This window comes from Onthophagus taurus, chromosome 11, assembly GCF_036711975.1.
Source record: "Onthophagus taurus isolate NC chromosome 11, IU_Otau_3.0, whole genome shotgun sequence".
NCBI classification, from domain to species: Eukaryota; Metazoa; Arthropoda; class Insecta; order Coleoptera; family Scarabaeidae; genus Onthophagus; species Onthophagus taurus.
In genome coordinates, this window is record NC_091976.1 from 26,057,228 (window position 1) to 26,084,740 (window position 27,513).

The 27,513-nt window shown below is 32.0% G+C and overlaps 2 protein-coding genes across 6 annotated transcripts; one reads left to right on the plus strand and one right to left on the minus strand.

The window, feature by feature from the left end:
- LOC111417658 (Synaptotagmin beta) lies at positions 1-24,565 on the minus strand. 4 transcript variants are annotated; one of them, XM_071200174.1, is made up of 10 exons: positions 24,454-24,565; positions 21,727-22,034; positions 20,975-21,405; positions 16,175-16,422; positions 7,267-7,494; positions 6,866-7,197; positions 6,620-6,816; positions 6,126-6,557; positions 5,921-6,069; positions 1-222 (listed from the first exon to the last, which is right to left on the minus strand). In XM_071200174.1, the coding sequence occupies exons 4-10, from the start codon at positions 16,370-16,372 to the stop codon at positions 64-66; spliced, it is 1,695 nt and encodes a 564-aa protein (XP_071056275.1). In that variant the 5' UTR covers positions 16,373-16,422; positions 20,975-21,405; positions 21,727-22,034; positions 24,454-24,565; the 3' UTR covers positions 1-63. The 4 variants fall into 4 exon arrangements, with proteins under 4 accessions (XP_071056275.1, XP_022905772.1, XP_022905773.1 ...); XM_023050004.2 differs by having other exon boundaries at positions 7,255-7,494; XM_023050005.2 differs by lacking the exons at positions 20,975-21,405; positions 21,727-22,034; positions 24,454-24,565 and adding an exon at positions 19,807-19,919 and having other exon boundaries at positions 7,255-7,494.
- On the plus strand, positions 22,747-27,104 carry LOC111417660 (synaptotagmin-12-like). Of its 2 annotated transcripts, XM_071200175.1 has the most exons (7): positions 22,747-22,893; positions 23,396-23,578; positions 25,469-25,698; positions 25,765-26,179; positions 26,230-26,481; positions 26,538-26,786; positions 26,836-27,104. In XM_071200175.1, exons 2-7 carry the CDS (start codon positions 23,396-23,398, stop codon positions 27,013-27,015), a joined length of 1,509 nt encoding a protein of 502 aa, XP_071056276.1. In that variant the 5' UTR covers positions 22,747-22,893; the 3' UTR covers positions 27,016-27,104. The 2 variants fall into 2 exon arrangements, with proteins under 2 accessions (XP_071056276.1, XP_022905777.1); XM_023050009.2 differs by lacking the exons at positions 22,747-22,893; positions 23,396-23,578 and adding an exon at positions 25,242-25,311.
- Positions 27,105-27,513: the final 409 nt, after the last annotated feature.

The window sequence follows — 27,513 nt, forward strand, 5'->3', positions numbered from 1 at the left end:
TTTCATTTTCGTTTTTTGAATTTTTGTTATATTTCTTGAGCAGTTTCCCAACTTTTAATTAACTTACCGCAATGTGTGCCAACAAGCAACTGATTTTCTATTTTGAGTCATATCTATCCAATGATCTCGTTCTGGACCCGTTTCTTTAGGTCCAATTACACAACAACCCAATAGTGCTGGATTATTTGATATTAAATCGTTGGTTTGGTCAAATATGCAAACCTTAAACAAAAAAAATTCATAAAAATAATAAATTTTATTCAAAATGTTGAAGCTCAAAGCTAAATTTTTGAAACGTCTTTGATTATGCATTGAGTCCACCAGGATGTCATAACACTGTAATTCCAAATGTAGAGTATCTCCTAGGAAGGAATTGAGGTCTTAAACCACGAATGGCTATGCTTCATTAGTTTGGTAGCTGAAAGCAAATCACAAGACAGCCGACATAAATCCAGTGGCTTGCATGCGCCTTAATATAATGGGTGCAATGAGATCTTGCCCAACAGCTGCTCTTGAAGACCTACTTGGTTTCACGCAACTTTACTGGTACATACAAAAAAGGACAGCTGTGAATATTTTGTCAGTGAAGACATGCTCTTCATTCAAGCTGATGAAAACCAAACAGGTTTTATGGAAAACTGATGCAAAACTTGGAAATGATAAGATATAAGAACAAAGGGTATAAACTAGTAAAAACCGGATATTAGGCATCCCCTTCGGCCGGATATCCGACATTTTCTATGGTTATAATTTCTGGTACATTTCTGAAGTGATACCCTATATACAAAATTGCATATTTCGCATATTTTTACAATTTTTTAGTTGGCCTTTTACTACATATATTCGCATATTTTGTTATTTTACTAGATTTGTTTCTTGTTGCTTAATAAAATAAATATAATGACTGCGTGATTTTTAAATATGCGAACATACCTTTTAGTTTAAAGCACAATACAGGATATTTTTTGATTGCGGGTTGGTTTCTTATTTAGAACGATTCACAGAAACATGCGGGGAATCCCTAGCGCTGTTGAGTTTAAGTTTAAGGAAATCCCCAACCATAGTTACTGTGGCTGCGTTCAGTGTGAGTAAACATTAATCTACCAATCTATAACAACAATGTCTACAGTGAAATCGTGTCTTGTGTCCCAGTGGATAAAAAGTTATCCCGAACTAAATTTAAATAATGAGGAATTATTTTGTAAAGCTTGTGCCAAAGATTTAAGTTAAAAATTAGAGTTTTCAGCGGAGTTGCCAATGGTTTGATGACAACGAAATTATATTTCTCAAAGACTTTTACACTAGGAGTTAAAGAAAATGGAAAAATGTTAAATTAAAACTATATTAAATTTGCTGTCCCAGTATCTTGGGATATGTTTTTACATATGTTTCTAGACAATCGACAATGAAAAATACGAATCTGTTTTATAGTCTCAGATTTAAATTTTTAATCTGTTATAGTATCTATGGCTAACTTTTTTAATTATTCTTTTTTAAGATAACGTGTGAGAAGAAGTTCCAAATAGAACAACATGTGAAAACTGCAAAACATACACAAAAATGTGATAGATATAGATTGATAACAACTATAAGAAAGGTGTATTTTTGCATATTTCGGATAAAAAGCTTGCATATTTATGCGCATATTTCCCATCATTTGACTTCATAAAAATCCGAGGTCTAGTGATAAGATATGTCAACTTATTTGGATCCAAGATACAAAATGAACTTTTTTGATACTGATTTAACTAACGAAACAACTCTAAAAACAGGATACTTTCATTAATAATTGGCGATATTTCCACAAGGATCCCTCAAGAAATGAATTTTATAGCGAATTTTGAAAGATATCGATGAAAATTGCAACATCGAAAATTTTCTCAAAACTTCAAATATTGTTTTCTCAAAAACTAAAAGGTATTTTTCAAAACGTGTTGGTTCATTGGAAAGAAGACACTTTTATTAACACTTTGGGAAATTTTTATACTCATATTCCAAGAATTGGATTTTATACGAATTTTTAAAACTTAATCGGCGAAGATTGCTATATTCGAAAAAAATGTCGATCATTTCAAACATTTATTTCTCAAGAACTAAAAGTGATTCTTCAAAACGGCTTGTTGCATTAAAAAGAGGATACTTTAATTAATAATTAGTGATATTTCCACAAGAATCCTTCAAGAAATAAATTTTATAACGAATTTTGAAAGTTATCGATGAAAATTGCAACATCGAAAATTTTATCAAAATTGTTTTCTTGAAAACTAAAAGCAATTTTTCAAAATGGGTTGGTTCATTGGAAAGAAGACACTTTTATTAACACTTTGGAAAATTTTCATACTCATATTCCAAGAACTTGATTTTATACGAATTTTTAAAACTTAATCGGCGAAAATTGCAAAATTCGATTCCATTATTTCAAAAATTTATTTCTCAAGAACTAAAAGTGATTCTTCAAAGGCTTGTTGCATTAAAAAGAGGATACTTTAATTAATAATTGGTGATATTTCCACAAGGATCCTTCAAGAAATGAATTTTATAGCGAATTTTGAAAGTTATCGATGAAAATTGCAACATCGAAAATTTTATCAAAACTTCAAACATTGTTTTCTCAAAAACTAAAAGTTATTTTTCAAAACGGGTGAATTCATTGGAAAGAAGACACTTTTATTAACACTTTTGGAAATTTTCATACTCATATTCCAAGAACTGGATTTTATACGAATTTTTAAAACTTAATCGGTGAAAATTGCAAAATTCGAAAAAATTGTACATTATTTCAAAAATTTATTTCTCTACAACTAAAAGTGATTTTTCAAAACGGCTTGTTGCATTAAAAAGAGGATACTTTAATTAATAATTAGTGATATTTCCACAAGGATCCTTCAAGAAATAAATTTTATAGCGAATTTTGAAAGTTATCGATGAAAATTACAACATCGAAAATTTTATCAAAACTTCAAATATTGTTTTCTCAAAAACTAAAAGGTATTTTTCAAAATGGGTTGGTTCATTGGAAAGAAGGCACTTTTATTAACACTTTGGGAAATTTTCATACTCATATTCTAAAAACTGGATTTCATACAAACTTTTAAAACTTAATCGGAGAAAATTGCAAAATTAGAAAAAATTGTCCATTATTTCAAAAATTTATTTCTCAAGAACTAAAAATGATTTTTCAAAACGGCTTGTTGCATTACAAAGAGGATACTTTAGTTAATAATTGGTGATATTTCCACAAGGATCCTTCAAGAAATGAATTTTATAACGAATTTTGAAAGTTATCGATGAAAATTGCAACATCGAAAATTTTATCAAAACTTCAAACATTGTTTTCTGAAAATACTAAAAGTTATTTTTCAAAACGGGTTAGTTCATTAGAAAGAGGATACTTTTATTAACACTTTGGCAAATTTTCATACTCATATTCCAAGAACGGGATTTTATACGAATTTTTAAATCTTAATCGGCGAAAATTGCAAAATTGGAAAAAATTGGCCATTATTTCAAAAATTTATTTCTTAAGAACTAAAAGTGATTTTTCAAAACGGCTTGTTGCAACAAAAAGAGGACACTATAATTAATAATTGGTGATATTTCCACAAGGATCCCGCAAGAAATGAATTTTATAGCGAATTTTGAAAGTTATCGATGAAAATTGCAACATCTAAAATTTTATCAAAACTTCAAATATTGTTAACTTCCATTTTTAACATTTGCATGAATCTTGGACACTTTCCTAACACCTGGAAAGAAGCTGAAATATGAATGTTTAGGAAATCTGGCAAAAATAAACGTGAAATCGAAAATTACAGACCTATTTTACGATCTAAAATCACAATCATACCTAATATTCAATACGGATTTAAAATTGGTTACTCAACAGTACATCAACTCACCAGAGTGACGGAAATAATAGAGCGAGGATATGAAAATAAACTGTATACAACAGCTGCCTTTCTAGACATAACAAAAGCCTTTGATTCAGTATGGCTATATGGCATAAAATATAAGATACTTAAAACTAATATACCTGAATACCTCAAAGCCCTAATTTTCTCATTTCTGGATGATAGAACATTTTATGTCAGAGTTAATGCTTATAAATCCGAATCAAAACCCATCAAAGCTGGAGTTCCTCAAGGTAGCATTCTCTCACCTCTGCTATTTAATATCTGTTTACATGACATTCCGATTAATAAAAAAGACCAATAGTATATTGTTTTATATGGAAGAGAAGCAGTGCTTTTTATGGCGTGGTCTGTCGCTTAGCGACGAACGCAGTGAGTCGCTAATGACAGATGAGCCGTTAAAATTGTGGCGTGTCCGACAGTTTGCCGGACCAGCCACAAACGAATCTGCTTCTCTTCCGAATAAAACATAGTATTTTTTCTTCAAACGTTGCAAATAATACGGCGCTAAAGTGAAATGTTCTTCAACGTTATGGCGCTAAAGTGAAATTTACTTTAGCGCCATAACGCTGAAGTACTTTTTTGCTATGTTGATCTTAGCAACCGTCGTTATGCAACAATGACTTACTTCTACCGCGAGTAAACACGACAACAAAGTTGTCATTTAATGACGTTTGAAGAAAAAAAGCCTTATTCGCAGATGACATGGTTATAATCACCCAAAACGAAAATCTGGAAATATCCGGTTAATGAGATACATAAATGGTTATTAACTTGGTGCTTTCACTTAAATCCAAGTAAATGTGAGGCCAAAATATTTACCCTTAAACAAGTGAAAAATCCTACAACAATAATAATCAAAGATCACCCTTTAAACTGGAATCCAAAAGATAGAGCTATATAATATATGGGAGTATATTTGAACCAAAGACTTACATGGAGCTACCACATTAATAAAAAATTAAACGAAGCATATGCAAGACTGAAAGAACTTTATCCCATCATCAACAGAAAATCGAAACTGAAGATCGAATGTGCAAATTGTGAAAATTTAAGTGCTACAAAATAAAATTCTAAGAATGTCTGTAGATGTCCCATGGTTTGTGAGAAACTCGCAGATACATGAAGAACTAGGAGTCGAGACGATAACAGAACACATTGCTAAAACAACCAAAAAATACTTACAAGACCTCCAAAAGTGTCCAAGTGCACAAGAACATCAATTGGGAGATATTGGAATCTTATATATCGTATTGGGATTGTTACAATGAGGTTGTTAATGATAAATAAAGTTGTATTCAATGAAAAAAGTCCTATTGGGTTTGAACTTGTTTATTATTTGCACTGTCCAACACTAATTTCTTCTAAAAGAGATACTAATTTCTGTGAATGGGGAAGTACTAAGTAATAGATTTTTAATATTCGGCCAAAGCCGGATATTTGGTAACTATCCTGCACCCGGCCGGATTTTAAAAAATTGCCGGATATCCGTTCCACCACTAGTATAAACTGATCTACTCAGATGTGCCACTAGGAATAAAAGTAAAAATATACTAAACATAATCTTGTTCCAGATACAAAAGCCGCGAAATCATCCTTGCAAAAAAGCTCCATCAGCACACCACATCGTTGCAGAAATATTTATCGCGTTGATCGATAGAAAAAATGTCGATTTCTCTATTGGTCAAAAGGTTAATCAACGCTGTAAAAATTTCTAAAAAGAAAATATTACATCTCAACCTCGAAGTTAGATTGGAGATTCCAACACCGATATAATTCCGTCCTTAGAGTTCGCAGTTTGTTATGACTTACTCTAAGAACCAATTCGATCAAGAAAAATTCCAATAAAACATTGAAATTGCGATTTAAAAAACTTTTTTTCCAACCCTTTTTTTTAATTATCCCTATTCAAGTCGTAATTCACGTGTTAATTACATTTTATTCGTATGTAATAAAAGTTCTTTTTATGACATCTAGGTGGGGATGTTTTAATTAGTTTAATTACTCACTTCAACTGCGGCGTTTTGTAAATTTGTCGATGAAAGACTAAAGGTCATGGCTTCATTCCAAACTGGATCACGGTTTGATTTTTTTGGAGCGGTTTTTTTCTTTTTAATCCTTTTCCCATTTACAACCAAATGCACTTTAACATATGGATCTAAAATTTATTAAAAAACAAATAAATAAAAACAAATTTTAATTTTTGCATATCACCAATTGATTCCTTATCTTTAGGCATAAACAAATTCCTCGCTTTCATTAAAATTACGGTTAATCTTTCGGCTGAAGGTAAATAGCTTAGCGATAACAAAACCTCTTGAGTTTCTTCTTTCGGTTTTTTATTTTTCGTAATTTCGCCCCAAACTTCAATTGTCGATGTAACATCAAATTCGTCCATGCTCATTCGAACTTCTCCGATTATGTCGTTTCTCGAGAATCGATCGTAATCGAAAACTTGGAGTATTAAGGTTCTCGATTGCAGGTCATCGTGCGAAACGGGAAATTTAAAGTTTTGGTCAAAAAACGGATTTGGGTCATCTCTGTGAATAGTCGTTTGTCGTTTTCTTGAATCAACTTCGGGATTCATTGAAATACGAACGTAGGGATCGTTAAATCCACCTTGATCACTACTTGCCAAATCATGAGCTGTTTATTATATTTAAAAAATAAGTTAATACATTTTTGCTAAAAATTTTTTGTTGAATTACCTTCAATTAAATGTACGACTAAATCGCTACGATCGAAATCATACTTTAAACGGAAATGTAACCTTCCTAAACTTGGCCCAAATTTAGGACTTCCCCCAATAAATAAAGGACCATCTTTTCTTGTATACAAATCAGGTTGAATTGCACCTAAAGGACTCGCTGGAGGAATGGGAACTGTTACATCAGGAGTATGTCCTCTAAAAATTTTTAGTGTCTAAATTAATTGTATTAAAGCAAAATATTTACCTTGATGGAATATGAAGTGGTGACAAACATCTTCCTAACCCAGTAGTTCTTGGTGAAGCTGGAGCTGGAGAATTACAAGTGGAACTTGCCGACCCACCAGTTAACGAAGTCAAACTTGATTGCGAAGGTGAAGGCGTTCTAAATTGCTCCATAACGATCGAAGCGCTCGGAGAAGAACACCTCATATCTAAAGAAGCCGCTCTTAATGGAGAGGGAGATCTACTCGCGTTTCTCAAAGGATAACTACTTGAATGCGTCGCCTCTTGATGTAAAGAGGTGGTTCTACCATCGGGTGCGAAAGTTCTTATTTGAGGTGAAGATCCACGGTGACCCTAAAAGAAATAAAAAAGGTATTTCATTTATGATAAAAGAATGGATAAGAAAAAAACCTGTCTAGATACCCCACTATCTAAGCTGCTTTGCGAAGAAACACTTGGTGTTCGGCATAGTTGTGGTTGCCCGCCGGGATAACTTTTCGATTGGTGCTGCAAATTTGGTATGGACGTGGTGTTTGAACACACTTCCAACGGATTTTTAAAGAGCTCCGCGGTCATTGATTGACCGGATGGGTTTTGAGGCGGCTGAATTATTTGTTGTTCCCTGGTCATGTTAAAAGACGGATTAAAATCCTGAAACAAAAAATGATACGTAAAATCTAAATAAATCGTATGAGATTAAAATTGTTGAAAAGTTATTCAATGCCATGAAAATTGAACGTGATACGAAAATTTCTTTTTATAATTTCTAAGCGTAAATCGAGTGCGCAATTGCAATCAATATCCGATTAAATTGTTCTCGAATTCGTCCTTCGGTTTCCCATTGGGAATCGATGTTTGTTGTTTTGAATTTATTTACCTAGATAATGCGGGATTATTTACATTTCGAGGGATAAATGGGTCAAGGTAATTAAAGTTTGATTTATCTTGTTTTTGAACAATTAAAATGTAATTTGACATATGATGTTGTATAAAAAGATTTCTATTTTATTACCAATTTGTCCTCTGGGAGTACTGGGAATGTATCAGATCATGATTCTATACTTTTAAGCTTCAAACCTTTTTAAAATACATTACCAGTACTCAAATGCGTGGAACAAGGATGCCCCCTGTTCCCATTACTCTTTAACATAGCACTAGACTGGATCATGAATAAGACCTAGATTATGCAGATGACATATTATGTCTAGTAGCGCATACTTTCAGTGATATGTAAGCGTGCCTAGAGAAACTGAGTGAACAGACTAAGATAGCGGGGCTCAAGATAAATATTTCAAAAACCAAAGCCGCTAAGAATCAACAGCAACAACCAACGAAGGTTCACAATAGACAATACACAAATAGAAAACGTTCCAGAGAGAGGTTTCTTAGACCGCTTATTCAGAGTGCAGATGCAAGACATGCACTCCAGACCTACTACAAGTGATGTCGAAAAAATATGGCTAAAGGTGGAGAGACATTCAGGATAACTGACCAAACAAGGAAAATGATAAAGATGTTGCAAAATACCCGGTACACTATAAACACTATAACAATATCTCTTGGTGTTTAAGAAACCCGTTACCTATGAGCGATATCACCCTGTTGTAGCAAATGTGCACGCTACCAATAGCTTGTTGAGTCCGAGTTGCCGAACGAAAAGAAAGTGAAAGAGAGGCCTATTTATGCCCCTATTTCTAAGGCAGACTTAATTAACTACTATCCAGACTACCAAATAATAACATGCGTTATCAGACTGAGTGCGAGATTATGAATAAGAATCATTCCCAAGATATGCTAATTTTAATCTATGCTCTTTTATGGACGGCTACCACAACAACTATTACAGAGCAAAATTGTGGTTTTATCTAAGGTCGAACACCCTGATTCAATGATTTTAATCGTAACAGAGTGGGGAGAGACAAGAGATAAGGACGCAGATAAGCGAGGGAACGTACAATGAAAGATATGAGGACATTATGACGGAAGGGCTTCGAAAATACTTGGTGAAGGAGGGAAGAGGTTGCTGGCCAGCTTTCGGTATGGTAATGGAGAGAATGAACAGGTACTAGGCGGATGAAGTGGAGAGGGTTGGGAGATGCTAGAACATATGTTAAGGAGATGTAGTGAGCTGAGAAAAGAACAAAGAAACCGGTGCTAGATTCTGGAAGAGGGAGGAGAAAGCTGGGAATGGATGATAAGGGAAGTTAAGTTTGATTTGTCATTGTACAGAAAATTGTAAACTTTTAGTTAACAATAAAAGCTCTTATACAGGGTGGTCCATTTAACAACGAGAGACAAGCGATTATCTCGAAAACGGTTCATTTTACATAAAAATGAATCAAAATCTTTGCAAAATCTGAATCTATGGATAAAAGCAAAATGATAAAAAGAAATACCGTGTGGTTTTGCCAATACGACGGCGAAACTATAGATACTATTAATCAACAACAAGTATAAAATTTATAATAAATGTTCAAATATTTCCCCACCCACTTCAATACATTTATTAATCCTTCTACTAAAACTTTCTTTACATCTTAAAAGGTTTTCTTGACTACTATTTCTGCATACATTTCTTATCCGCTCTTTCATGTTTTCTGGCGTAGTTAACATTATCCTTAAGGACGCCCCACAAAAAAAAATCAAGAGGCGTGTAATCAGGTGATCTGACAGAGCAAGAAATTGGAGCTCCCCTTCCAATCCATCACCCAGCATAATCCCGATCTAAAGCTTCGCGTTCAATATGTGAAAAATGTGCTGGACACCCATCATTTTGCAGCCACATATTTTGTCTTTGTTCCCTGCTCAAATCTACAAGTAATGTTGGTAAGACGAAAAATTTCGATACTTCTCGGTACTTTCGGTTCTACTTCACGCAACCATCTCGGATTTTCAAGGCTCCAATAATGCATGTTATGTCTATTGACTTGTCCTTTGTTTTTAAAAGAAGACTCATCCGAGAATAGCGCGTTCGTTACCAAAGAAATTGACGTCCAACCGCAATCGTTCTTGTAACCATTGACAAAATGTTAGTCGATTTTCAAAATCACCTCCATAAAGCTGTTGATGGAATGAAATTGGTATAGGTGATACTTGTTGCGCTTTAATATTCTTAAAATGCTAACTTGAGGATTTACCTCAACGCTAGCTAATACCGCAATTTCCTTTTCTTCCGTAGTTACAGTTGCACGCCGAGTTCTTTTTCTTGATTCCACATTTCCAGTGTTAGTCAAATCATTCACAACTTTGTAAAGGGTACTTCTCGAAGGCGTATTTCGATCAGGAAAACGTTCTCGATACAAAGCTACACTATCAGCAACTTTTCTGCCACTTTCTCCATAAATAAAAATCATTTCGACTTTTTCTGCCATACTTAGAGTATCCATGATTTAATGACTTAGTTTAAACAGTTTGCCTTAATGTAAAACCATGGAATGAATTCAGAAGTTGTTTCCAAGCAGTTTTTATGCAAATTTAGTTTTACCTGTTACATTTTAAAACAATTCAACCAATTCAGTCTCTGAAAGCGATATTCTGAAAATGCCGACATAAGCAGTTCTTTAGTTGTTTTTTATGCGTTATTCTATTATCAAATGGACAAAGGCGGAAAAATATCGGAACGTTTTAGACCTCTTTTATCCACAGATTCAGATTTTACAATAAAATATATAGGGTGCCATTTAAAAAATTGGTCGTGACCTTCATATAACCTTGAAAATAAAGTCAAGGTCAAAAAATGTTACCGTCATATGGTTTCCCCCTTCACACAGAACAACTTTCATTTGGTTCATTTTACATAAAAATGAACCATTTCCGAGATAATCGCTTGTCTCACGTTAAATGGACCACCTTGTATACTTTTTAATCAGCAACATCAGTATCTCAATATGTGCAATCTTACTTAATAATTACTTAATGGGACAGGTGAGGAAACCACGGATGTAAATGGAAACGAAAGCGCAGGGCATTAGACCCATAGGGAGACCGAGAACAACATGGGAAGAGACATTGACTCAGATTGCGATCAGATGAGGGAAGACTACGCAGCAGTTCAAGGGTCTTGGGGAGAGGGCAACTACAGAAGATGGATCTCCAACCCCACGATAAAGAAGAATTACTTAATGTTAATTCAAAATCATATCTAGAGTAGAGAACATATCCAATTCTGTCATGGTAATCCAGGGTTCTTTACTCCTACGAATCACATAGAATAAAGCATATATATCAAATAAGGAAAGCAGAACTTTTTACATCTTTTCAATGCTTTATTAATGTTAATTAGTATTAAAAGAAAACTATGTGTATTTTAAAGATGGATTTTTTATTGTCGGCTCTACCGGTTTCGATTATTAAATTTCAATCATCTTCAGGAGCTAGCCACGTCATTAAAACATATTTTCAAAAACATAATTTGTTTATTATTTTTAGTGTTATTTTCCTTATTTGGATTTCTACGTATATCTTATTTTGCTGTTGTTACTGTTAACTTAATTAAACATTTATTGTATCAGCAACAGAAGAAAAAAAGCTCCTGAAGATGATTGATCCATCTTTAAAATACACCTAGTTTTCTTTTAATACTAATTAAAATTAAGATGGAAAGAAATAACCAAAAAAATATTATTAATGTTAGCCTGAACCAGATAATGATTAAAAATATGCAGAACTTTTACTCCACTATTGAACACTAGATCAATAACAACTACAGTGATCCATTCCGTTACAATACACAGACACCAGTAAAATTATAAAGAACATCGAATTCCTGATTTGTGTAATGGTTAGGAAGTTGTATTTCTGAACATAGTATTATATTGATGAAAAGATTTTTGCCTAAAATGCATATTTAAAAAATGTTAAGAATGCTATGCGACCAAATTCAAAGCTTGAATATCATCGTTTGAACCCAATTATGCGTGGAATGGATATGATCACGCACGATATGGGAATAATCCGATGCGGAAATGGAATATGTGTATTATTCCTACGTGTATACATTCAAGGACAAATCAATACTACCTTGGGAGGAAGAAAAAGAAAAATTCACGGATAAACTTCTTCAGAAGTGTTAGTTTAATACACAAATGTGAACTCATGGTTAGGTTTGACTAATTCAATTAATAGTTTTGGAATGATGCATTGTATGAACTGGGGTTAAAACTCTCAATTCGAAGGTAAAAGTATTGGATTGAAAAGTGATTTGATACAATGTTATTGAAGTAGTTGAGAATGATATTCTACAAATTGCTCATAACAACTTATATGTCCTAACAAAACATAAAAATATCTCTTATAAGCAACCCCATTACACTAACTAGAGCAATAACTGATTTCTATAAATTCTTTTATAGCAGGGATTCAAAAAATTGAAAAATTGTTGACAACATATTAGTTACAACTCAAAATGATTTAATAGTGCATAATATTAGAATCGTCTTTTTCATCAATATATCAAATTAATAAAATTTAAATAAACTTGTTTCTAAAACTAGAACATTTTCGTTTTTAAATAATTATATTTAAAGAATTTATGTTGAAAGAAGAAACTTGTTAAAATTTTCATGGTCTCGGCCGCGTTTTCAACAGGCAGCGAGAGTAACATTGAACTACAAACGCGAATAATAATTCACTCTCACGTTAAACCAACGTTCAAAGTCAATTTCCATTTCCTTCTTTAAACTACTTCCCTTGTTTATTCACTCTTATAACTTACAAATTTACCCGGATTATTAATTATTTTGTTGGAAAAGAATTGATTTTCAAAAAAGAAAAAAAAAATGTGTGTTAAAAATCGATCGGTAGGAAATGTGTCCATCAAATTAGAATCAATTAGGTAATAATTGAAAGGCAGGCAATTTTGTCCGATAGATAATCGGAATTGTTCGGTGTTGTGGGGCAGTTTCCGATGGAAATATTCTGAGTACCGCCTGTTACGCTACGAGATCCTGAGTACCACGACATATCGACCGGTTTCGTCCCCCTGGAAACCCTCCACTGTGACGTCAAAGTTGCACGCAAAAATTAACGTAAATATTTACAAGTGAAATGTTTTATTTATTTTTAATTTCGCATGCGATTACAAAAAAAAAATAAAAAAAAGAAACTTATTTAAACAAAAAAAATGATATAATTACCTCTAAACTGTTATTACTACTATTACTATTACTTCCATTATCGCTAGAATTATTATTTTTCGGTGAAGTACCCCCCATGGCTTTTTCCCTGGCAGCACGAGCCCAAGATTCAAGTCTTTTATGGGTTAACCAGCAACTAGCAGGTCCAAAACCAGACATTTTCATTTTTGGACGTACAAAAATAAATCACGTCACCAAAAATAGCTTCATTTTAATTGTTATTTTTAATCACAAATCCACTTTTTACTTTTTACATTATTTTTTATTGATTTAAAATGAATACTATAAGTTTATAACACTAATAAACATTAAGAAAAGGTCTTTTTCATGTAATTATTTCACTCCCCAAAATATTTATTAATAAAAAAGGACATTTCAATATAGATATTTGGTCGGTTTGTCGCTTGAGACTGTGGCGCCTCGCCGTCTCGGCCGGGGTTTCAACAGGTTAGAGGGGTAAGGGGAGAAAACCAATGGTTTAGGCGGGGGATACGACGACGGTAGGGGTTGTAGGGCGCACGTCCGTCCCCCTTTTCCGGGATCGTCACGAGTTTGCCGTCGATCGTGGAATTGACGGCTCCGAGTAAAGCCTTTTTTTTATATGGAATGGTTTTGATTAATCAACTCAACTGAAAAGGGATTCTGAAGTTTTTGTGATAAGAGAATTTACATATTTTTAGATTTTTTTTAAAAAAACGTTAAAGTCTCCTTATAATTGATAAAATTGAAAGGAACTTTCAAGGCAACTTTAACAGAACTCAACAACAACCTTTACGATTAGACTTTTATTTATTTAAAAACAAAATCCATTATAAAAATTGAAATTAAAAGCAATATCATTATTAGTTGTTTTCTAAACTATAATGAACGTTTACGAATATTGGCGAAGGCGCCGGTTTAAGGCGCTCATTTTCCATGTTGGCTCCCTAGAGTGTAATTACCCGATGGAAAATCATGTCTAGTAAAGCTATATGGTAAATGGGATCTCATAACCACCCCGAACGGTGCGCCCCGTTAAGTTAACCCGATTAACGTGAAATCAGTTCTCACATAACGTTTTATCTACCCTTCCGACGCGCTGAATAACGTGCGAATTTCGTCCGTATTATAAATAATAGGTCAAAGGTTAACTATTCGTTTTTAACACATTGAAATATGAAATCAATAAAAATTGTATCCTGTTTATGCAATAGCAGAATTTTCGAATTTAATCGGATTTGAATATATTAATTAACTTTAGGTATATTTTATATTAAACTATCTTTTCGTGATATAGTACTAGACCTAATAAACATCTTTACTGAATACGTGTTATGAGTCAATTTTAAACACTTTTTGTTTAAAAAATAATTCTCCATCATGCACAATTAATAAGGTATAACCGAAAATGATCAAAAACATCAAAATTTGGTTTTATTTTTGTGTTGGGTTGGTACTACTGATCGATGGAATAAAATAACTTATTGGATATGTTTCATGGATTCATTCTAAATATTTTTGTATGAAAAGTTATTTTCCATCAGATATAATTAATGAGTTATAAAAGAAAATTGTTGAAAACGTCAAAATTTCTATTTTTTTTTAAGTTGGGTTGGTAATGCCGATTGATGGAATACATATCTTTAGTGAATACGTCTTAAGAGTTAATTCTAAACATTTTTTGTTTAAAAAATAATTCTCCATCATGCACAATTAATAAGTTATAACCGAAAATGGTCAAAAACATCAAAATTTGGTTTTATTTTTGAGTTGGGTTGGTACTACTGATCGATGGAATAAAATAACTTATTGGATATGTTTCATGGATTCATTCTAAATATTTTTTGTATGAAAAGTTATTTTCCATCAGATATAATTAATGAGTTATAAAATAAAATTGTTGAAAACGTCAAAATTTCTATTTTTTTTTAAGTTGGGTTGGTAATGCCGATTGATGGAATACATATCTTTAGTGAATACGTCTTAAGAGTTAATTCTAAACATTTTTTGTTTAAAAAATAATTCTCCATCATGCACAATTAATAAGTTATAACCGAAAATTATCAAAAACATCAAAATTTGATTTTATTTTTGAGTTGGGTTGGTACTACTGATCGATGGAATAAAATAACTTATTGGATATGTTTTATGGATTCATTCTAAATATTTTTTGTATGAAAAGTTCTTTTCCATCAGATATTAATGAGTTATAAAAGAAAATTGTTGAAAACGTCAAAATTTCTATTTTTCTTAAGTTGGGTTGGTAATGCCGATTGATAGAATAAATATCTTTAGTGAATACGTCTTATGAGTTAATTCTAAACATTTTTTGTTTAAAAAATAATTCTCTATTATGCACAATTAATAAGTTATAACCGAAAATGATCAAAAACATCAAAATTTGATTTTATTTTTGAGTTGGGTTGGTACTACTGATTGATGGAATAATATAACTTACTGGATATGTTTTATGGATTAATTCTAAATATTTTTTGTATGAAAAGTTCTTTTCCATCAGATATTAATTAGTTATAAAAGAAAATTGTTGAAAACGTCAAAATTTCTATTTTTCTTAAGTTGGGTTGGTAATGCCGATTGATGAAATAAATATCTTTAGTGAATACGTCTTATGAGTTGATTCTAAACATTTTTTGTTTAAATAATAATTCTCCATCACGCACAATTAATAAGTTATAACCGAAAATGATCAAAAACATCAAAATTTGATTTTATTTTTGAGATGGGTACTACTGATCGATGAAATAATATAACTTATTGGATATGTTTTATGGACTCATTCTAAATATTTTTTGTATGAAAAGTTATTTTCCATCAGATATAATTAATGAGTTATAAAAGAAAATTGTTCAAAACGTCAAAATTTCTATATTTCTTAAGTTGACTTTGTGATGGTAATTGATGGAATAAATATCACTAGCACTATCACTAGAACTAACACAAGACCTAGAAGTAGAATCATTCGGGTTTAGCCGTCTTGAGAGACGTGCTGCTAAATCTGAATGTTTCTAGATCTAGTGTTAGTTCCAGTTTTAATTGTTATTCAGCGTTAGATTGTGGCATATTTTTATTGAACGAAAAGTCATTCATATATTGCGTGTATATGAAATTTCCGGTATAATAATCCAATAAAGTTTCAAATATCATAAAAATTGTCATTTTTAAAATAAATATTATTCTTTGTTATTTTTTTTTCATACCTTATGTGGAATTGGATATAAACCTTTAAGTGGTTTCTTTTGTAAAACCCCTTCCTCCTCCAACGAAACCCTATCCAAGTTCGCCCAAAGTTTGCTTCTGCGCTTTTGATAATAATATCGATAGATAACAATCGTTAAACCAACGAACAGCGCCATCCCTGAACCGGCGGCTGCACCTAAAATCGCCGAAGTAACCATTACTCCGCTTCCGGTAGCTTCCGTTTCCGGCGCTCCTCTAATATCCGTATCTGTAAAATGAGACAAGTAGGAAAGTGTAAATTATTGGCAACGAGATCTTTTAAAATTAAAATGTAACGTAGCTTTCAAGTATTAAATGCGATTTTTATAAAGGATAGATGGCATAATTTTTTGTATCTCCGAATTTTGGGGGTTGGATGAAAATTGATGTTGCCCCGCTATGCTCTTTGTTTGCTCTTTTGTGAGGCTGTCGAGGTAAAATTAGAACGGTTGTCATGGCATCGGCTCCGTTTCGATGACAACAGGAACACGAATGGAAGTTGGATGTTTTGGTTTGAAGCAATGAAACTCTATCGACAATTATAAAATAACATTTCGTTAATAAAATGATTAATTAAAATAAAAAAATAATTTAATTAAAATAAAAGACGTTTTTATTCTCTTTTTTGCTAAATCTTGGTTTTAAAATCTCTAATCTGTTTTAAACCACAAAAGGACCAACAGAAGTTTGTTGAATGATCACATAATAGTTGTTTGTTTAGGTTGCGCCCCTGTTTGCTTTTGGTCTGTTATTGACATGAACGGACGTATTTGTCTAGGGAAGGATCACGGCTATTGATGGTGTTGTTTAACTTTGAATAACTTCAATAATCCATCAAATTTTAATAGAATAAAGTAAAATTAATTTTCATTCAGCCAATATTTATGAATAAAATATGATCGTTGCAAAATATATCTTTTTAACACTTAGTTTCTGCCTCGTTAACATTAACAAGGAATAATGTAGATCCATATCGTCTCCATCCATCTTTAGTTTATAATATATGTAACACAACACAAAGCTTTGAGGCGCTCCATTTATAACATTTAAATCGTCGACATAATTTGTCGCTCATTTCATGAATAATCACCTCACATAAAGTGTTAGGGTACTGAACCAGCCACGAGAATAATATCTGATTCATTCCAAGTGAAGGAAAAGTTTAAAAAATCCTTGTCAACAATTATTTATTTGTTTATACATTTTTTAACTAACTCCATAATGATGCGGAGCGATGTAACTTCACAAATTTCTTTTTGCAAAAACTGACAATACTGCTCCAAATTGTCTTTAGGTCATACATCTGGATCAACGGTGCTTAATCTCAACATAGAATGTTTTGCAGAACAGTTAAAGGGCATTAAAATTAAGGTGTCTGTAAATTGATGAAAGCGTTAAAATTTCTATTTATCTTAAGTTGGGTTAGTAATGCCGATCGATGGAATAAATATCTTTAGTGAATACGTCTTATGAGTTAACTCTAAATATTTTTTGTTTAAAAAATAATTCTCTATCATGCACAATTAATAAGTTATAACGGAAAATGATCAAAAACATCAAAACTTGTTTTTTTTTGAGTTGGGTTGGTACTACTGATCGATGGAATAAAATAACTTATTGAATATGTTTTATGGATTCATTCTAAATATTTTTTGTATGAAAAGTTGTTTTCGATCAGATGTAATTAATGAGTTATAAAAGAAAATTGTTGAAAACGTTAAAATTTCTTCTTTTTTTTTTAAGTTGGATTGGTAATGCCGATCGATGGAATAAATATCTTTAGTGAATACGTCTTATGAGTTAATTCTAAACATTTTTTGTTTAAAAAATAATTCTCTATCATGCACAATTAATAAGTTATAACCGAAAATGATCAAAAACATCAAAATTTGGTTTTATTTTTGAGTTCGGTTGGTACTACTGATCGATGGAATAAAATAACTTATTGGATATGTTTTATGGATTCATTTTAAATATTTTTTGTATGAAAAGTTGTTTTCCATCAGACATAATTAATGAGTTATAAAAGAAAATTGATGAAAACGTCAAAATTTCTATTTTTCTAAAGTTGGGTTGGTAATGCCGATTGCTGGAATAAATATCTTTAGTGAATACGTCTTATGAGTAAATTCTAAACATTTTTTGTTTAAATAATAATTCTCCATCATGCACAATTAATAAGTTATAACCGAAAATGACCAAAAACATCAAAATTTGGTTTTCTTTTGAGTTAGGTTGGTACTACTGATCGATGGAATAAAATAACTTATTGGATATGTTTTATGGATTCAATCTAAATATTTTTTGTATGAAAAGTTGTTTTTTATCAGATATAATTAATGAGTTATAGAAGAAAATTGTTGAAAATGTCAAAATTTCTATTTTTCTTAGGTTGGGTTGGTAATGCCGATATTTGTTTATACATTTTTTAACTAACTCCATAATGATGCGGAGCAATGTAAGTTCACAAATTGTTGAAGGGCATTAAAATTAAGGTGTCTGTATTATAAGGACATCAATACATTGCAATTCTTGGACTACAAGACTACACATAATCCTAGAAAATTTGTTATTGTATTTACGAACTGTATCCATTATAATCAGCTATGAAAACCAAAATTAAGGCATGATTTTTGATTATTATCCTCAAATTCGAAGACTCAACCTCAGTTTGTCCATCAGCAGACTTTAAATTAGTTTTTATTACATTTTCGAGAAGCTTTGAGAGTACAGGTATTCTAGAATATAATTTTCTAGCAAAGAACTGTTTAGAATATGCGTCAAATCTTGAAAGAATTTCCAATTTCTTCAACTTCATCTTCAACATGGTGATGTCTCTACTCTCAGCGTAAATTGAATACTCTAAGTGAAATCAGAAGGAGGAATTGTATCACATTCACAAAGTCACCATTCGAATCACATAGCCATTGACCATGATTAGCCTCACTCATATAAGCCTAACTCAGCCTAACTCTGTAGCAGCAAAAAAAAATCAAAAAATCCTCATAATTTACACATGGTATGTATTTCTGTATTTACTTCATCATATTTCTTTTAACCATGAATCCAAAAGATCATTTCTTCAAGAAAAGTTTCCAAGATATCTATTTTTCTCATGGAACATTATTTGATCAAGCAGTTAAGAAATATCATTTTGTATTAATTTTGTATAACTTCGCGTATTCTATAATTCAACTAATAATAGCTAAGAAATGCCTGAAGATGAGGTTACTGATGTCGGAAATCGGTGTAATAAACAGTCTAATTTTTTCCATAACTTTCTAAAAATGATATCTTGAGGTCGATAATTATTTTTTTTAACCACACTAATTAAAACGTTTCAAATAAACGTAAAACGATCGCAAATCGTTCACCAACCAAGCATTGTGCACACATACCCTTATCGAAAATACATAAAATATGCTATAACCGTCTCGAGATAAGCACCAAATCGATATTAATAACATTATTTTTCACATCAACAAAACAATTCTTCCGTCAATATAATCAATGGTATCAATATCGTCAATAAAATTAATAACACAAAAATTTGAAAATAATTCATAATATTTTCTTGTAACAATAAAATAAATTTTGATTTAAAAAATCTTACCCTATTTTTTTTTTAAACTGTCGACCTTGTACTTTAAAAACTTTCGTTGCAAAAACCTAACAGCTGTCGGCAAATTCTACGTCACTTTAAAGAAGAGATGAACGGAGACGTCGCGACGTCGGCGTGCACTTTCAGTGAGAAAGTTTGCGAAAGCACCCACCAAGCGTCGGCTAGCGTGATCTTCGTACGGTTTCGAGAGCTTTCGTGCCGCGTAGAACGGATTACGAGCGATAAATTTTAATCACAACGTCCGCGCGCTTATTATTTAGTCGAAACGGAGGCGTCGCGACGCCCCTTCCCTTTCACTATCTCCCACTTCTTCAGCGTCGCCGTTCGCAATCGAAATCCATCGGGAGAGATTTCGATATGCAAATTTCCCAAATGCAAATCGTTTAATTAACGAGTGGGATTAAGTTGAAGCTAAAACCTCTCGTGTTTAGAGGTTTGTTTCTTTTTTGGGAGGTTTTAAAGAATCAATTTCGTTTTGTCGAAAAAGGATTTGTAAATGTCAGGGAGGATTTTTTTTTTCATTTACGTTTAAATTAAAACTTAATTATTTTCCTAAAATGATACATTATTCCTATCGACTATAAACACTCTGTTGTTGAGAAACTTCTTAGAACCTATTTTACGATCCATTAACTAAAGAACTGATTGAATTCAGGTCCCCAACAATCACATAACAGAATTACGAGGCTATTTCGAGCACATAAAAAGATTAAAAAGGAGATGTATACTGTCGAGTGTGTAAAAAAAGGGATCGATTAGAAGACTTGCAACAAAAGAATCGTGTTATTATTTACTCTATACCTTTGTATTCGTGCCCTTTAACCTTCGTAATTCGCGTTTATTTTTCATTTTATTTCCCAAATGTTTGGGTGTTTAATTAGTCTCGGTTGGATTCTGCGAAATGTGCTTTGTTAAAATTAATTAATCGTTTTAGAATTACCATGTTGCTGCAGGGGTATATCTGCGACACGCAACTCTACAAAATGCATTTATATAGTTATGTGGACGTAATTAAATCCATGTTTGTGGTGTGGCCAACAATAATCCTACTGAAAGTTTATACGTATTATTTTCTATTATAACCTCAGTGTTTAACAAATAATTTATTACTCTATCTAAATTAGAAATTATATTATGGTTAATGTAAATTGTTACTTACACTTTTGCGCTTTTATTATTTTCTTCCTGGCCTTCCTGAGTCTTCAGTTCTAGAACGACTTCTGATGGTTGATGCATATAGTTTTATAAAGGATTATCAATTGAAGATTTTTCATAAACAGAGACGAAATACAAACTTGTCTTTCTTAATTTAATGGTAACTGTATATCTTCTTTACCTAGTATAGGTGAATAAATCTTGTAAGTGCCAGCAATCTTGGTTTGGATGAAGTGTTTGCTATAAATGTTGAGGAATTTATTCTGTTCATTCTATAATTTATCATCACCAATTCTTCTTTAAACATACACAAAATGGGACAAAGTCTATAACTGAGAATATGTCCAGGTGTTCATTATGTCCATACTTTCCATTATTTCTCGAATAGCTTCACAAACTTTTATCATTAATTCATTAACTTTCTCAAAGCCCACCCTGAAACATTGATCAATTATGTATAGTCAAATTAGGCACCCTGAGATGGCAGTGAAAGCGATTAAGGTTATGGGACAGGTCTGGGGATGGGGTGAGAGGATACATTTTTTACCACAAATCTTTACACGCTTATTTGACCTGTACAGATCAGGAACTTGGGGTAGGTGTTGAGGTTGGGTAGAGACACCTTAGTAAAATTATCAACGGATACAACATAAAATATTTAATTTGAACTTTCTCTTTATGCCAATAAATGGAAAAGGAGGTACTTTCTTGTGAATTAAATTGACATCTTTATAACTCACTAGTATAATAGCTTACCTTAAAAACAGTGCAGTTTTTTCTGGATTCTAATAAAGAATCGAGGGTTCAGCGTTACATCTCTCTACATTTTTTCGTTTTTCATACCACAACGTTTCGAAATTGCGTTCAGTATTGATAGATTCCGGTTTGGAACTCAAATCCATTAACATAGCAGAAATATTTTCCATATTTGTCAGAGTTGAAGTTGCCTTTATTCAAGTTCTGGAATAGTTGTGTACTGAAACTGCAATTGAACTTGCGGTGATCGTCGCCTTAACTCACTGAGGTTTGAAGAATTCAGTTTGTGCCATCTTTCGGGTCTACAACTAAAATAAAAAACACAAACATTATAAAAATACATTTCTTTTTGAACTACACAACTATTATTAATTAATTTAGAACCATGATTATCATACAACCACTTAAAACGCAAAAGACCTTGACCTGAATGTTTATTTTTAATTCGAACATTGATAATAATTATTATTAATAACGAAGTAGCAGTCTTATAATTGCTTTTTAGAACAATAATTATATCACGAAGAAAATGGGAATTAAAATCGCATTTTTAATTATCACCTTGACAATTACATTTCAGGTAAGTTTCTTATTTTTGTGAATCTATAAATATTTTTGATTATATCTAGGCATCAAGCGCATATCCTACGAATAAAATAGAAATTGAACTAGAAAATATGCTTCGTTCACTTCCAGATAATTTTCTAATAAGATTTGCTGAAATTAGCAAATTTGCACAAGAACACCAAGTTGAAATTCAAGAAAACTTTCAAAATACAATAAAAACTCTATCAAAGCAATAAATGTATTTAAACTTTTGTTTTATTATTTCTGTTATTGTTTTAAAATTATTTCATCATCAGGCGCATGTCCAAAGCAACTCCGCCTATCCGAGTGTTTCCGTTCGGTTTCGGGGCGATCGTGGGGGTGCAAACCGACCGTCGGGGCGCTCTCTCTTCCGCCGCGACGGCATGTGAACGACGTCCGAGGTCAAAAACGTGTGGGCAACGAGAATCGGCCGGAGAGTTTCGCGGCGTGTGCCCCCCACAACGTCCCATAGGAGCAACGGAAACGTAATCGCCCCCCATTTGTACATGCAACATCCCGGAAAATCATCCGGTTACGTCGACAAAATCCGGTCGATTTCCATTTTTCCACCATCTCAAGGTGAGTTTCAATTATATATATTAAATGATATCTTCGTTTCAATAGAATTTCTTGGATAGTAATAAAAAATTTAGTGAAACTCGATACTAATTTCTATAAAATTAAATTTTATCAATATCACTTTGTGGCGGATGCGCCTGTTAAAGTAGTTTAATTTAATAATTGAAATGCGTTTCCCGTTTGTTCTTGATTTCTATTTAATTGAATCGATACTAAATAAATATGTATATACGTTAGTTTTTCAATCAAATCGTGCGGTCTATTGAAGCTGTAATCACATAATTGTCCTTTAGATGTTACAAGGTTCTGTAATTTTGATGAAAGCAAACTCGTGGAATGTTTAACAAAAGATGTAAACGGGTTATACAAAATAGTGAAACGTCTCTTGGTGTATATCTGATTTGAAAAGTTTCAATGAGTTGTTTCTTCATTAATATGGAAGTCACGATAGGTGTAATTACCCGACACCTTTGTTCTAAATGAACATTTCTAATTATTCCAGATGACGATCATACATGCAATAATGGCCGTTTTGTGTATTATCGCAATAATAGCAGTCGCTCTATTTGTACTATGTAGATCTTTGAATATGGTTGATTATGTTACTGCTTGGTTACATTCATCTAAAGAAGAAAAAGTTGTTTTAACAAGAGCTAAAGGACATTATAACGCTAACGGATTTTTGGTAAGAATAAAAAAATCATATTTTATTGAATATTATCGTAGAGAAGTTTTCGTTTTGTTTCCGTTCGCTTTGTACACATCGAACGTGATAAGGGGCTTTGAATTGGGTTCGTATCGAATGCTTTTGGCATTCGAAACTACTGTTACCCTAACAGTAACACAATGGCTTTTCAACCGCAAATATCTAATTTAAAGGACATCCAGGGCAATCAAATGAACAGATAGAAGGCTAATAGATGGGCGTTTTAGGAATTAAAATCATTTTATTTGAGGTTAATTAATTTTAATCATGGTTAAATAAATGTGTATGCAAAATTTAATCAATTTGCATTATTATTGCTTTCTTTAGATTAAATGTTTTAAATGATATAAGTTAATATAAAGATATTCTTTAAAACCGATTCAAAATTGATCAAAAATTGAGATTCTGATTTACATGACCTCAAAGTTTTTGACAGCTTTTTTTGCTGTTGATCCTTTTATAATTTATATTTGTTTAACCTGATTCATTTTAATCCAATTGGGGATTCCAATTCAATCTGAATTAATATAATAATCCAAGTAAACAGTTGATTTTTACCCTCTGAATAAGCTAAATTAAGCGATTCATTAAAATATAACCTAAATAAACATGGTTTTTGATTCAAAAAATTTTTCACAGAGGTCTGCTCCAAGAATGTTTTAATTAAATTGGAGTGAGTAAACATCGATACAATTCAACCAAGCTTTGATTTTATTTGAAAGTCCGGTTCCTGATATATAAATTCCACAGTACTCCAAGAACCTAACCTATAAAACAAGTTATAAAAATAAACAAGTTTAATACAAGTTTTAAGGCTTAATTATAATTAAAATAACAACGTTATTATTATTTACCTATTTCATTGTTCAGTTTATTCATTTAACGGGTTAAATAAGAGTTATTTTCTCTCAAGTAATTAATTTATTTTAACCTCAACAATCAATGATATCGACCGGTAAACAAATATGTCCGCTAAAGTTCAAATGAACCAAATGATACTTTTGATGCTTTTGATCTAATGTTCAAAATTAAAAAATAAATAAATGTTTATTTATATGTTATTATTATTATTATTAAGTTATTGTTGTAAAGTGTAAATAAAAAACATTTGAAATTGATTAAAATTAATTTAAAATGATTGGAATCATAAAACGCAGATTTAGAAATTGACTAGATTTTTTAAAAATTATACTTATAAATTATTTTATTTATAAAATTGATTTTAATTCACTCATAATTTATTTATAACAATCAAAACAGACTCAAAATTAATTGCGATTAGCTCAAATCGAAAATTCACTTAAATTATATATATATGTCAAATATGTCAAAATCTGTCAAATATGTCATGTGTCAAATTTACTCAGAATTGATTGAAATCAATGGAAACGATCTGAAATCGATGAAAATGTACATATTTCGACTAGAATTGATAGAAACTGACTTAAAATTGACTTGAAGTAATGAAAATTGATTGGAATAGACCCATAATTGATTATAATTCACTTAAAATTGATTGACAATAATGGAAATTAAATGAAAACTGATTTCAACCAATGGAGATGAAACTTAATTTATCTAGAATCGATAGAAAATTAGTTGAAATAATGCAATAACTTCTGTAATATATTTTTTGCTGTCTGAATAGCTCCTTATATCTAGCAATGATTTCCAAATACTCCCAATCCCAATTACTTTGACTAACTTTAATGGTAATTGAAAAACTTTTGAAATGGCTACCATACTTGCTAGGTATTCAATATCATTTTGTGGATCTTCTTCACATTCTGATATTTTTTATGAATCTTTGTAATTTTCTTAAATGCTAACAAAATATTGCTTAGTATTTAAATAATGTGTTCTTTTTAGATTCATTCAGATTCCGATATCCAATTAGGAACTAGCGGAAGTTTCAAAAGGTTTGAGCCTGTGGATAAGGACGTGGGTGTAACAATGGAGTTGACGACAAGCTTTAACGGCGACTGGCCTAGCTTGGAAATGAGGGAAAACCACTTAAACTCATTCACGGCGGCGGCTGCAGCCCCTCCAGAAGTGCGCCTTGTAGACAATGTAACTGGACCGCTACAAGAGCATTCGAGGTACTTAAGCATTTTTTTTCAAAAAAAAATCCTGGTTAGTCATAAAAGAACCGCCACGCATTTCAGATCGGATCACTACAAAATTTCAAATTTTGAAACTTCAATTTGTCCTATACCGAGACCGAAGTCTTCGATAAACGTTGCCGATTTATTACCAAGAGCTAATTCAGAACCGCTTTCAATTCACGCCGTCGTTCGCAAACCAATTTCGTTTCAATCAACGTTACTCAGCGAAAACAGTTGCGAAGAAGCCGACGAAGAAGTGATTCCAGAAACGATTCAAAAAGCGGTTTCTTGTGAAACAATCTGTTCGGACACTTCCGTCGGTTTGGACGACCTGGAGGACGTTAATATAACCGGAAATCTTTGCGTTGGATTTGAATTCGATGCCGAATATTGTGAGTTAATTGTTAATATCTTGGAGGCGAAAGATTTAAAATTACCATCGCATGTATCATCAGAGGTTGAAACTTATGTTAAGGTAAATAAATAGTAGGTAAGTAAATAGTGAGTTATTTTTGATGATTTTAGGTTTTTTGCGAACAAGATAACGATGCTTGCGTTCAAACGAAGACGTATCGATCAGCTGGAAGTCCTTGCTACAAAGAAAGATTTTTGTTCCCTTTAAATCCGAGGGAACAACAACAGAAGACGTTATCGTTTCAGGTGTTTGGGGCTGGGGAGTTGGGTCATTACTTAATTGGGGAAGGAGAAATAAGGTTATCAGATGTTAGCTTGCGACAGCCAATCACTACATGGATTACTTTAACTGATACTGGACAAGTAATTTTAGTTTATTTTATAGTAATTCTAATAATCTAATAATTTCACTTTTTTAGATTGAGACTCATTTTGGAGAATTAATGTTCTCACTTAGTTATTTACCAACAGCTGAAAGACTAACCGTAGTTGTAGTAAAAGCGAGAAAATTAAAGTTTCAAAATGAAGTCGGCGATTCGTTTGTAAAAGTTTATTTGTTACAACATGGTAAAAAAATTCATAAGAAAAAAACTTCGATTAAAAAGACCGAAATGTCACCGATATTTAACGAGGCGATGATGTTTAGTGTTCCTTTACATAGTTTACAGGTAAATTTTTAATAACAATATTAAAATTAAATTAATTTTTATTTTTTAGGGTATCCAATTGCGATTAACGGTATCGGAGACTTTAAAAGCGGAATCAGGTACAAAAACGTTATCGATAGGTCATGTAATAGTGGGTGCTCAAGCAACTGGAAGGTCGTTAAGTCATTGGAATCAGATGTTGATTGCTTTAAGAAAACCAATAGCGATGTGGCATCCGCTTAGAAAGTAAATAAGCTTGCCAAAAATTTCTTAAAAAAAATACAAGAACACGTTATGTGTTGTGATATTAACCTATAAAAACGTTCTCTCGCTGGCCTATCGTCTTTCCTCATATTCTAATTTAAAAAAATAAACGTTAAAACATCCCGGTGCAAAAATAAATAAATAACATAATTGACTGAAATAAAAAAATAAACTTTATTTGTTAGGATTGACTCGTAGAAGAACACACAACTTCTTTTCGTACTTCCGCTTCCGTATATGTGATAAATGGCCTTCATCCTGAGATCGTTGTTAACTTCGTCAAGTACGTACTTTGTTATGAATGTTAATCGTCGTATGCGTATTTTTTCAATGTAAACGATTTTTGAAAGCAAAAAGGAAAATTAGATAGAACATAAAGAAAAATAAACAAAAATAAAGTAAAGGGTGCTGATAGAGTTTATATTTCACAACAGAACATCATAAATATCTATAACATATCACCGAAACAAAAATATATAATCGA

Coding starts and splice junctions, on each gene's coding strand:
- LOC111417658 (XM_023050004.2), bottom strand. CDS start 16,372: ATGGTTACTTCGGCGATTTTAGGTGCAGCCGCCGGTTCAGGGATGGCG. Junction 6,817..6,865: donor CCACTTCATATTCCATCAAG/GTAAATATTTTG, acceptor AAAAATTTTTAG/AGGACATACTCCTGATGTAA. Junction 223..5,920: donor TACAAAACGCCGCAGTTGAA/GTGAGTAATTAA, acceptor TTTTTGTTTAAG/GTTTGCATATTTGACCAAAC.
- LOC111417660 (XM_071200175.1), top strand. CDS start 23,396: ATGACGATCATACATGCAATAATGGCCGTTTTGTGTATTATCGCAATA. Junction 25,699..25,764: donor CCGCTACAAGAGCATTCGAG/GTACTTAAGCAT, acceptor CACGCATTTCAG/ATCGGATCACTACAAAATTT. Junction 26,787..26,835: donor TTCCTTTACATAGTTTACAG/GTAAATTTTTAA, acceptor TTTATTTTTTAG/GGTATCCAATTGCGATTAAC.